General features: G+C 41.0%; 2 protein-coding genes across 4 annotated transcripts in view; one reads left to right on the top strand and one right to left on the bottom strand.

The window, feature by feature from the left end:
• Positions 1 to 12,500, bottom strand: part of LOC139754731 (lambda-crystallin homolog) — a 110,116-nt gene that overhangs the window by 47,641 nt on the left and 49,975 nt on the right. The window lies entirely within an intron of this gene.
• LOC139754730 (arylalkylamine N-acetyltransferase-like 2) overlaps positions 1 to 12,500 on the top strand; it is a 70,119-nt gene that overhangs the window by 32,704 nt on the left and 24,915 nt on the right. The window contains exon 1 of one of the 2 annotated variants that reach the window (XM_071672435.1): positions 11,756 to 11,866. The exons of the other annotated variant lie outside the window; for it this stretch is intronic. Coding sequence (XP_071528536.1) covers positions 11,862 to 11,866 — 5 coding nt within the window. The 5' untranslated portion in view covers positions 11,756 to 11,861. Of the gene's footprint in view, positions 1 to 11,755; positions 11,867 to 12,500 lie in introns of those variants that run through there. 2 annotated transcript variants of the gene reach the window in all.

The following is a 12,500-nucleotide window of genomic DNA, read 5'->3' as shown; positions in this document are numbered from 1 at the left end:
AGAGAGAATAAAGGACGTTTATCTCGAAATAAAAGAGAGAGAGAGAGAGATTAAAGAAAGTCTCTCTCTCTCTCTCTCTCTCTCTCTCTCTCTCTCTCTCTCTCTCTCTGGTGGGGTGGGTTGGGGTGGGTCACGTCGCCTTTTCAAAATCCCTCTCTCATGGTTCTCCACAGATAAGGTAACCCATCCAGTATGGCTGGCCACTCCTTCATACTCAATATTTTTTTTTTTTTTTTGCTTTGTCGCTGTCTCCCGCGTTTGCGAGGTAGCGCAAGGAAACAGACGAAAGAAATGGCCCAACCCACCCCCATACACATGTATATACATACGTCCACACAGCAAATATACATACCTACACAGCTTTCCATGGTTTACCCCAGACGCTTCACATGCCCTGATTCAATCCACTGACAGCACGTCAACCCCGGTATACCACATCGATCCAATTCACTCTATTCCTTGCCCTCCTTTCACCCTCCTGCATGTTCAGGCCTCGATCACACAAAATCTTTTTCACTCCATCTTTCCACCTCCAATTTGGTCTCCCACTTCTCCTCGTTCCCTCCACCTCCGACACATATATCCTCTTGGTCAATCTTTCCTCACTCATTCTCTCCATGTGCCCAAACCATTTCAAAACACCCTCTTCTGCTCTCTCAACCACGCTCTTTTTATTTCCACACATCTCTTACCCTTACGTTACTTACTCGATCAAACCACCTCACACCACACACTGTCCTCAAACATCTCATTTCCAGCACATCTACCCTCCTGCGCACAACTCTATCCATAGCCCACGCCTCGCAACCATACAACATAGTTGGAACCACTATTCCTTCAAACATACCCATTTTTGCTTTCCGAGATAATGTTCTCGACTTCCACACATTCTTCAAGGCTCCCAGGATTTTCGCCCCCTCCGCCACCCTATGATCCACTTCCGCTTCCATAGTTCCATCCGCTGCCAGATCCACTCCCAGATATCTAAAACACTTTACGTCCTCCAGTTTTGCTCCATTCAAACTTACCTCCCAGTTGACTTGACCCTCAACCCTACTGTACCTAATTACCTTGCTCTTATTCACATTTACTCTGAACTTTCTTCTTTCACACACTACCAAACTCAGGCACCAGCTTCTGCAGTTTCTCACATGAATCAGCCACCAGCGCTGTATCATCAGCGAACAACAACTGACTCACTTCCCAAGCTCTCTCATCCCCAACAGACTTCATACTTGCCCCTCTTTCCAAAACTCTTGCATTCACCTCCCTAACAACCCCATCCATAAACAAATTAAACAACCATGGAGACATCACACACCCCTGCCGCAAACCTACATTCACTGAGAACCAATCACTTTCCTCTCTTCCTACACGTACACTTGCCTTACATCCTCGATAAAAACTTTTCACTGCTTCTAACACCTTGCCTCCCACACCATATACACACACATATATATATATATATATATATATATATATATATACCTTTCCTTTCCCCCAACTGCTATTACCTCTGCTATAGCTATTGCTTTCTAAACCCGTGGCCCTCCCTCATGATAGAAAACGGGTGTGGGGGGGTGAGGGAGGGCAAGAGAGAAAGGAGAAAGGTTTGAGAAAGTAAGAAAAAAACAGGAGGAAGTGAAGGGCTAACTTTGGGGCACCACCCAGCCACCACAACCACTGTGGGAGCCCCAGGGCAATAGCCTAATTTTGGGGCACCACCAGCCAGCCCCTACTGGTGTTGGCGAAGACCGAATCATTGTCTGTGGGAAACAGACATTTTCGTCGATACATAAATAAATGAATAAATGAAATAAACGAGGAAGCAGATTTTCGTCGATACATAAATAAATGGATAAATGAAATAAACGAGGAACAGATTTCGTCGATACATAAATAAATGAATAAATGAAATAAACAAGGAAACAATTTTCGTCGATACATAAATAAATGAATAAATGAAATAAACGAGGAAGCAGATTTTCGTCGATACATAAATAAATGAATAAATGAAATAAACGAGGAAGCAGATTTTCGTCGATACATAAATAAATGAATAAATGAAATAAACGAGGAAGCAGATTTTCGTCGATACATAAATAAATGAATAAATGAAATAAACGAGGAAGCAAATTTTCGTCGATACATAAATAAATGAATATATGAAATAAACGAGGAAGCAGATTTTCGTCGATAAACCAAAAAATGAATAAATGAAATAAACGGAAGCAGATTTTCGTCGATAAACCAATAAATGAATATATAAGATAAAGAAATGAATATTCGCGTCTCGTCCTTGGCTTTCGTGATGGGATTAAGGAAATGGTGATGGGGGAGATAAAGTCTTGCTTCCTCCTCCCATCTCCCCATCTCTCTCTCTCTCTCTCTCTCTCTCTCTCTCTCCTCTCTCTCTCTCTGTCTCTCTCTCTCTCTCTCTCTCCCTCTCTCTCTCTCCTCCTCTCTCTCTCTCTCTCTCCCTCATCCTCCTTCTCCTCCCATCCCCTCTCCCCCACTCTCCCTCTCTCTCTCTCTCTCTCTCTCTCTCTCTCTCTCTCTCTCTCTCCTTCTCTCTCTCTCTCTCTCCCCATTCCTCCTTCTTCTTCTTGTCCATCTCTGTTTTACTAAACCCTCTTTGTGGCCTTCCATCACGTTTAACACTCTCACCCTCACCTTCCCTCCCCTTCCCCTCTTCCCCCCCCATTTCCCCTTCCTGCCATCACCATACCGTCACCCCTTCGGCTCATACAGACACCCCCCGCCCCCCCACCCCCCCCTCCACAAGGACGATGCTTACCAGGTGGACGCCCGGGGGGGAAGGGGTGTGGGGTTTGCATAAACAGGGGGGGGTTGGTGTGGGGGAGAGAGGGGATGAGGAAGGGGGAGGGAGGGAGGAGAGGGGGTGTATGTTTGGTGGGAGGGAGAGGGGAGGGGGGATTGGTGGGGGATGGAGGGGGGTGTCTGAGGGGAGGGAGAGAGAGAGGGGGTGTGTGTCTGAGGGGAGGGAGAGAGAGGGGGTGGTGTCTGAGGGGAGGGAGAGAGAGGGGGTGTGTGTCTGAGGGGAGGGAGAGAGGAGAGGGTGTGAGTCTAGGGGAGTGAGAAAGGGGTGTGTGTCTGAGGGGAGGGAGAGAGAGAGGGGGTGTGGTGTCTGAGGGGAGGGAGAGAGAGAGGGGGGTGTGTCTGAGGGGAGGGAGAGAGAGGGGAGGGTTGGTTGCTGGGGGGGGGATGGGATGGGGGGGTGTTTTGGGGGGGGAGGGATCAGTATTGATTCTTCTGGCTCGTGAACCCATCACACACACACACACACACACACACACACATGAAACCCCTTCAATACATCCTCCCCTCCTTCAATCTCCTCCCCTTTCCCCCCTCCCCTTCTCCAACCTCCCCCCTTCCCTCCCCTCTCCCTCCTCGACCCATCCCTCCCTCCCTCCCACTGGCAGCCAGCCTCCTGCTCCCTCCACTCCCGCCCCTCCACTTCCCCTCCCCTCCTTCTTCCCCTCCCTCCCACCTTAACTCCCGCTCTAACCAACCAAACTTTGACCAGTTTACAACTTCGTGGTGTTGGGGGGGGGGGAGAAGCCACCAGCAGGAGGAGGAAGAAGAGGAGGAGGAGGAGGAGGAGGAAGAGGAAGAAGGAGAAGAGGAAGAAGAAGAAGAGGAGAAGAAGAAGAGGAGGAGGAGGAGAAGGAGGAAGAGGAAGAAGAAGAGGAAGAAGAGGAAGAAGAAGAGGAGGAGGAAGAGGAGGAGGAAGAGGAAGAAGAAGACGAAGAGAGAAGAAGAAGAGGAAGAAGAAGGAGAGAGAAGAGGAAGAAGAAGAGAAGAAGAAGAAAGAAAGAAGAAGAAGAGGAGGAGGAGGAGGAGATGAGGAAGAGGAAGAAGAAGGAGAAGAAGAAGAAGAAGAAGAGGAAGAAGAAGAGGAAGAGGAGGAGAAGGAGAAGAGAAGAAGAAGAGAAGAAGAAGAAGAAGAAGGAGGAAGAAGGAAGAGGAGAAAGGGGGAGAGAGGAGGAGGAGGAGAGGAGGAAGAAGAAGGAAGTAAGGAGAAGAAGAAGAAGAAGAAGAGAAGAAGCTGCAAGACAAACCACCGAAAGAAGAACGAAGAAGAAGAACTGAAGAAGAAACGTGAGATCGAGCACTAAGGAGGAGAGGAGGGCGTGAGAGGGGAGGAGGATGGAAGAGAGAGGGGAGACCCCCTCAATCACCCTCTCCCCCCACTCCCCCACCTCTTCTCCCTCCCTCCGTCTCCCCTCCCTCAGCACCCCCCCTCCCCCCCACTGAAAGTTAAGACCTTCGTCAGGAGGATCAGGAGCAGCGTCGTGGTCGTTCGCTCCTTCGTCAGGAGCAGCGTCGTGGTCGTCGCTCCTTCGTCAGGAGCAGCGTCGTCGTCGTCGCTCCTTCGTCAGGAGGAGCAGCGTCGTCGCTGCTCCTTCGTCAGGAGCAGCGTCGTCGTCGTCGCTCCTTCGTCAGGAGCAGCGTCGGTCGTCGCTCCTTCGTCAAGGAGCAGCGTCGTGGTCGTCGCTCCTTCGTCAGGAGGAGCAGCGTCGTCGTCGTCGCTCCTTCGTCAGGAGGAGCAGCGTCGTCGTCGTCGCTCCTTCGTCAGGAGCAGCGTCGTCGTCGCTCCTGCTGCTGACGAAGGTCACGGGTGGTGGACGGGACACGCCAGCTACCAACACGACCCAGGCAACCGATGGCAGACGCGACGATTTAACTTTTTCGTTCAAAATTCTCTAAAGGAAAAATAAACGCATCTCAAATCGAAAAAAACGCATCCTAAATTTTTAAAAACGCATCCCAAATAGAAAAAAACGCATCCTAAATCGGAAAAAACGCATCTCAAATCGGAAAAACGCATCCCAAATAGAAAAAACGCATTATAAATAAAAAAAACGCATCCTAAATTGTTAATAACGCAGCTCATATAGAAAAAAAACGCATCGCAAATGGAAAAAACGCATCCCGAATCGTAAAAAAACATCCAATATCGAAAAAACGCATCTCATATCGAAAAAAAAACACATCCCATATCGAAAAAGACGCATCTCAACTTCAAAAAACGTATCCTAAATAAATAAAACGCATCCCAAATCGGAAAAAACGCATCCCAAATCGGAAAAAACGCATCCCAAATATAAAAAAATAATCCTACATCAAATAAAACGCATCCCAAATCGGAAAAAACGCATCCCAAATATAAAAAAATCATCCTACATCAAATAAAACGCATCCCAAATCGAAAAAAACGCATCGCACATCCAAAAACCAAACGCATCCCAAATAAAAAAAATTCCAAATCCAATAAACAAAAACGCATCCTAATAAAACAAAAACAAAAACAAAAACGCATCCAAAACAAAAGGAAACGCATCCCAAATCAAAACAAACGCATCCACGATGGATGAAGATCATATAAACCCACGCTGAACACAAGATGAAACAGATAATGAAAACAGGATGAAATAAATAATCAAAACAGGATGAAATAGATAATCAAAACAGGATGAAATAGATAATCAAAACAGGATGAAATAATCAAAACAAGATGAAATAGATAATGCAAAACAGGATGAAATAGATAATCAAAACAGGATGAAATAGATAATCAAAACAGGATGAAATAAATAATCAAAACAGGATGAAATAGATAATCAAAACAGGATGAAATAGATAATCAAAACAGGATGAAATAAATAATCACTATAAAAACAGGAATAAAATAGATAAGTCAAAACAGGATGAAATAGATAATCAAAACAGGATGAAATAAATAATCAAAACAGGATGAAATAAATAATCAAAACAGGATGAAATAGATAATCAAAACAGGATGAAATAGATAATCAAAACAGGATGAAATAGATAAACAAAACAGGATGAAATAGATAATCAAAACAGGATGAAATAGATAATCAAAACAGGATGAAATAGATAATCAAAACAGGATGAAATAGAGAATCAAAACAGGATGAAATAGATAATCAAAACAGGATGAAATAGATAATCAAACAGGATTAAATAGATAATCAAAACAGGATGAAATAGATAATCAAAACAGGATTAGAAATAGAGATAATCAAAACAGGATGAAATAGATAATAAAACAGAGATTAGAAATAGAATAATCAAAACAAAGGATTGAAATAGATAATCAAAACAGGATGAAATAGATAATCAAAACAGGATGAAATAGATATCAAACAATAACAGGATTAAATAGATAATCAAAACAGGATGAAATAGATAAACAAAACAGGATGAAATAGATAATCAAAACAGGATGAAATAGATAATCAAAACAGGATGAAATAGATAATCAAAACAGGATGAAATAGATAATCAAAACAGGATGAAATAGATAATCAAAACAGGATGAAATAGATAAACAAAACAAGATGAAATAGATGATGAAAACAGGAAGAAATAGATAATACAAAACAGGATGAAAATAGATAATCAAAACAGGATGAAAGAAAAAAAGATAATCAAAACAGGATGAAATAGATAAATCAAAGCAAAGAGATGAAATAGATAAACAAAACAAGATGAATAGATGATGAAAACAGGATGAAATAGATAATCAAAACAGGATGAAATAGATAAACAAAACAGGAATGATATAAAAAGAATAATCAAAACAGGATGAAATATATAATCAAAACAAGATGAAATAGATAATCAAAACAGGATGAAATAGATAATCAAAACAGGATTAAATAGATAATCAAAACAGGATGAAATAGATAATGAAAAAGATGAAATAAATAATCAAAACAGGATGAAATAGATAATCAAAACAAGATGAAATAGATGATGAAAACAGGATGAAATAGATAAACAAAACAGGATGAAATAAATTATCCCCGCGCCTGCTGCTCCTCTTCTTCTTCTTCTTCCATCCAGCGATGAAGACGCCCTCAGCCATCTTATCTCTGACGATATCTTTCCTACACTCGGGGAGTTCCCCGGCACACACACACAAACACACACACACACACACACACACACAAAATATGACTAGAAAGTGGGCAACACCCGCTATGGTTTCGGGGCAGGCTGGGGCAGCCAATGAGCACGCGTCCCTGGATCTTCCCGCTCAACCGGTCCGGCCACCTGATTGGCCGGCCGCCTCCCCAAGGCCACAAAGGCTTGTTGAGTTGCCACATACCGCTATCTTCTAAACCCATATATTTTTTTTTTATTATTTCTCTTTTTATATCCGGTTTATACCAATGATTTGGGGACGTACTTCCCCCCCCAGGATCTGGGGACGTACTTCCCCCCCCATATATAATTTGCATATGGATCATGCAAATCAAGGGAAATTAATTGATAAATCCAGATATATCGAAGATCTGTGTCAAATGAAAACTCGACTGAAACCTGACCCAAACACGACATTTGAGGTAGGATGAAACAGGGAAATATATTTGACGGGCCAGTCTCTCTCTCTCTCTCTCTCTCCTTCTATTATAATATATATAATATATATATATAATATAATATAATAATATATATATATATTTTTTTTTTTTTCTTTCTTTCATACTATTCGCCATTTCCCGCATTAGCGAGGTAGCGTAAGAACAGAGGACTGGGCCTTTGAGGGAATATCCTCACCTGGCCCCCTTCTCTCTTCCTTCTTTTGGAAAATCAAAAAAAAAAGAAATGAGAGGGGAGGATTTCCAGCCCCCCGCTCCCTTCCCTTTTAGTCGCCTTCTACGACACGCAGGGAATACGTGGGAAGTATTCTTTCTCCCCTGTCCCCAGGGTAAGAGTTTGAAGATAGCTGTAATTTCCCTGGGGATAGGGGACAAAGAATACTTGCCACGTATTCCCTGCGTGTCGTAAAAGGCGACTAAAAGGGAGGGAGCGGGGGCTGGAAATCCTCCCCTCTCGTTTTTTTTTTTTAATTTTCCAAAAGATGGACAGAGAATTGGGCCAGGTGAGGATATTCCCTCAAAGACCCAGTCTTCTGTTCTTAACGCTACCTCGCTATGCGGAAATGGCGAACAGTTTGAAAGAAAGAATATATATATTATATATATAGTGTAGAACAACATTTCTCTTACCTCTCTCATCCATTATTTTTGTGTGGGCCCCCTGTACTCTAGACACATGATGTGGCCAGGTAATGTATAGGAAAGATAGTGTACACTTCAATCTAAGACATCTCTACACCCCAAAATTGGATTACTTTAGAAAAAAAAAGAAAAAAAAAGGATTTTTTGTGGATTTTTTTTCATGCCATGCTAAAGGCGGTTGAATGAATGCCCTTTAAATTTTGGATTATGCATATTGCATCTTTGGCCAAGCAGTTTTTGATCTGGCGGTTATATTTGATTCTATACATAATTATCCCTGGGGATAGGGGAGAAAGAATACTTGCCACGTATTCCCTGCGTGTCGTAGAAGGCGACTAAAAGGGAAGGGAGCTGAGGGGGGCTGGAAATCCTCCCCTCTCTTCTTTTTTTTTCATTTTCCAAAAGAAGGAACAGAGAAGGGGGCCAAGTGAGGATTTCAGTCAAAGGCCCAGTCCTCTGTTCTTAACGCAAACCCTCGCTAACGCGAGAAATGGCGAATAGTTTGAAAGAAAAAGATATAATATATATATATATATATATATATATATATATATATATATATTATATATCTTATATATATTTTTATTCCTAGGAGTCCACAGGGCAAAAATGAAAACACGATAGTTGCCAAGTGCACTTTCGTGTAATAATCACCATCATCAGGGGAGACACAAGAGAGAAATATAACAGTCAGTTGATATACAACGAAGAGACGAAGCTAGGACGCCATTTGGTAAACATGTGATTGTCCAAGACAGACAACAACCGTATCATAAACTTATTATGTGGACAAGAAGGGGAATTGTTTACAAATTTTATCAACAATAATGTTATCCAATTTGTATAGACCATCACTAATATTAAGATTATAATTCTTTGTGTATTTAATAATAGAAGATTCAATGATATTTCTCTTGGTAATAGAGTTAGAGTTAATAACTGAGATGGCATTACTCCAGTCAATACAATATTCATAGTTTTTAACGTGATTAAACAAGGCATTTGATTCTTGTCCCGTTCTTATACTATATTCATGTTGCTTAAGTCTAATAGAAAGATCCTTACCTGTTTAACCAACATATCCAGTTCATAATGCCCTTCCGTTTGGTTCTGATAGACGCGTTTAGCACAAGACAATAATATATAAAAATATATATATATTCAGTCACAAACAAATACATATATTGCACATATAAAGACTTAGAAATCTAGAATCATTTTCTCCCCTGCGAATAAGTTCAAATTTCGACAACGCCATTGGGAAATCTTACTTTAAAATTTTGGTCAACTACTCCACGTTAATTTTCTCACAATGGAAGACACATTGTCTCAAATTAATGGATGAAATTAAGGGGAAAAATTGTAAACATATGGGGTCACACACACACACACACATACACAAACACACACACACATACACACACACACACACATATATAATACATATATATATATTATATATATATATATATATATATATTATAATATATATATATATATTATCCTGGGGATAGGGGAGAAAGATACTTGCACGTATTCCCTGCGTGTCGTAGAAGGCGACTGAAAGGGAAGGGAGCTGAGGGGGCTGGAAATCCTCCCTCATTATTTTTTTTTTTAATTTTCCAAAGAAGGAACAGAGAAGGGGGCCAGGTGAGGATATTCTCTCAAAGGTCCAGTTCTCTGTTCTTAGCGCTACCTCGCTTTAAAGTGGGAAATGACGAATAGTTTGAAAAAGAAAGAATATATATATATATATATATATTATATATATATATATATATATATATATATATATATATGTGTGTGTGTTGTGTGTGTGGCGAGGTGGCGATGGAAATGAATAAAGGCAGACAGTGTGAATTATGTGCATGTGTAATATTATGTATGTGTCTGTGTGTGTAATATATTGTGTACATTGAGATGTATAGGAATGTATATTTGCGTGTGTGGACGCGTATGTACATACATGTGTATGGGGGTGGGTTGGGCCATTTCTTTCGTCTGTTTCCTTGCGCTACCTCGCAAACGCGGGAGACAGCGACAAAGCAAAATAAATAAATATATATATATATATATATATATATATATATATATATATATATATTGATTGGCTGGTTGGTTTAGGCTCTTAAGACTTATCAGTTGCCAGGGGTCACCACCAAGGGCAGTCAACATACGTTACAAAACACCTTCTTCGGGCCTTTAATATATATATATAATTCGAAGACAACATACACACTCTGTGTGCATGTGGGTCATGACGATTATCAAGCGATATATAATCAACTACACAAAAGAATTGTGACATTAATATGAGTGAGGGTCTATCCAAACTGGATAGCTTTGTCGTGGGCAAAACAAAAGACAAAAAAATTTTGTAAACATTTCCATTTCCTTGGCCACATCATAGAAAATGTATGACACCCCCATAACGTTTGTTTACTAATGGCGTCTTAGCTACGTCTCTGGTTTGTATATAAACCGAGTGTTCTATGTCTTCTGTCCCCATTCTTGTGTCTCCCCTGACGATGTGATCATTACACGAAAGTGCACTTGGCAACTTATCGTGTTTCATTTACGTTTTTTTTTTTCCACATATACTGGGTCACGCGCGTCACTGTGACCTATAGCAATATAATATATATATAATTTTATATATATATTTAATATATATATATATAATAATATATATATATATATATATATATATATAATAACATACTTAATCGCCGTCTCCCGCGTTTAGCGAGGTAGCGCCAGCTAACAGACGAAAGAATGGCCCAACCCACCCACATACACATGTATATACATAAACGTCCCACACACGCACATATACATACACATACAGTTCAACGTATACATACATATACATACACATACAGTTCAACGTATACATACATATACATACACAGACATATACATATATATACACATGTACATATTCTGTACTTGCTGCCTTCATCCATTCCCGTCGCCACTACGCCACACACGAACGAGCATTCACCCCCTCCCCGATCCCCCTTCAGCGAGGCAGCGCCAGGGAGAGATAAATTAAGGGCCACATTCGTTCACACTCGGTCTCCAGCTGCCATGGGGGCTAAAGGAAGAAAGAATACTTGACCACGTATTCCCTGCGTGTCGTAGAAGGCGACTAAAAGGGGGAGGGAGCTGAGGGGGGCTGGAAACCCTCCCCTCCCGTTCTTACTCTTCCATAAGAAGGAACAGAAAAGGGAGAGCCAAGTGAGGATTTTTTCCCCCTCAAAAGGCTCAAGTCCTCTGTTCACTCTCGTCCACGACCTTTCCACTCCAAAGGAAGTCTACATTTCCCTGCTACAGGAAGTAGCGCAGCCCTGGGCTATAAGAGCCATTGAGAAATATCAAGACTCGATCAACCCAGCAATCTGAGATTGGAAAGGGAAATTCCTGCTATGTATTAGGTCAAAGACCCTATCACATTTATTAACCTGTCATGTCAACATGAGTCAGCAATGACCTCTGACCCAGAGGAGGATGCGGGACTCGTCATAGACACGTCTGACCACGTCAGTGACGGTGGGAACACTGCGGGTCCCTCGAGGTGGCCGGGGCGTGGCGGAGGAATGGTTCATGGGGCGCTGACGTCACGGCCGACACTCCAGTGCCCTGCTGACGTCACGGGCACCACACGATGACGCGGTGGACAGGTGTTATATAAAGGCGCGGTCGTGGGTACCCATTCTAACAGTCGTGTCAGTGATTTCATAGTGAACACATCTCAACCTACTACCACAAAAAGACGCAATGAGGTAAGATTGTTATTATCATATATATATATATATAATATATAATTATATATATTTTATATAATATTTTATTATATATTATATATATTTTTTTCTTTTCTTTTAAAATATTCGCCATTTCCCGCGTTAGCGAGGTAGCGTTAGGAACAGAGGACTGGGCCTTTTTTTGGAATATCCTCACTGGCCCCCTCTGTTCTTCTTTTGGAAAATTAAAAAAGAAAAAAAAAGAAACAACGAGGGGAGGAATTTCCAGCCCCGCTCCATTTATTATATATATATATTATATATATATATTATATATATATATATATATATATATATATATATATATGTTGGAAAGGATCAAATTTGCGCCCTAATTTTAAATAAAATTCCTATGAGTCCACGGGGGAAAATGAAAACAGTATAAGTTGCCAAGTGCACTTTCGTGTCATAATCACATCATCAGGGGAGACGGAGACACAAGAGAGAAATATAAGTCAGTTTGATATACAACGAAGAGACGTAGCTAGGACGCCATTTGGTAAACATGCGATTGTCCAAGACAATATATATATATATATATATATATATAATATATATATATATATATATATATATTTATATAAGTATATTATATATATATATATTATTATAT

Source organism: Panulirus ornatus, chromosome 17 (assembly GCF_036320965.1).
Source record: "Panulirus ornatus isolate Po-2019 chromosome 17, ASM3632096v1, whole genome shotgun sequence".
Classification (NCBI taxonomy): Eukaryota; Metazoa; Arthropoda; class Malacostraca; order Decapoda; family Palinuridae; genus Panulirus; species Panulirus ornatus.
Note: the sequence above shows the minus strand (reverse complement) of the source record. Positions and strands in the feature narration are given on the sequence as shown.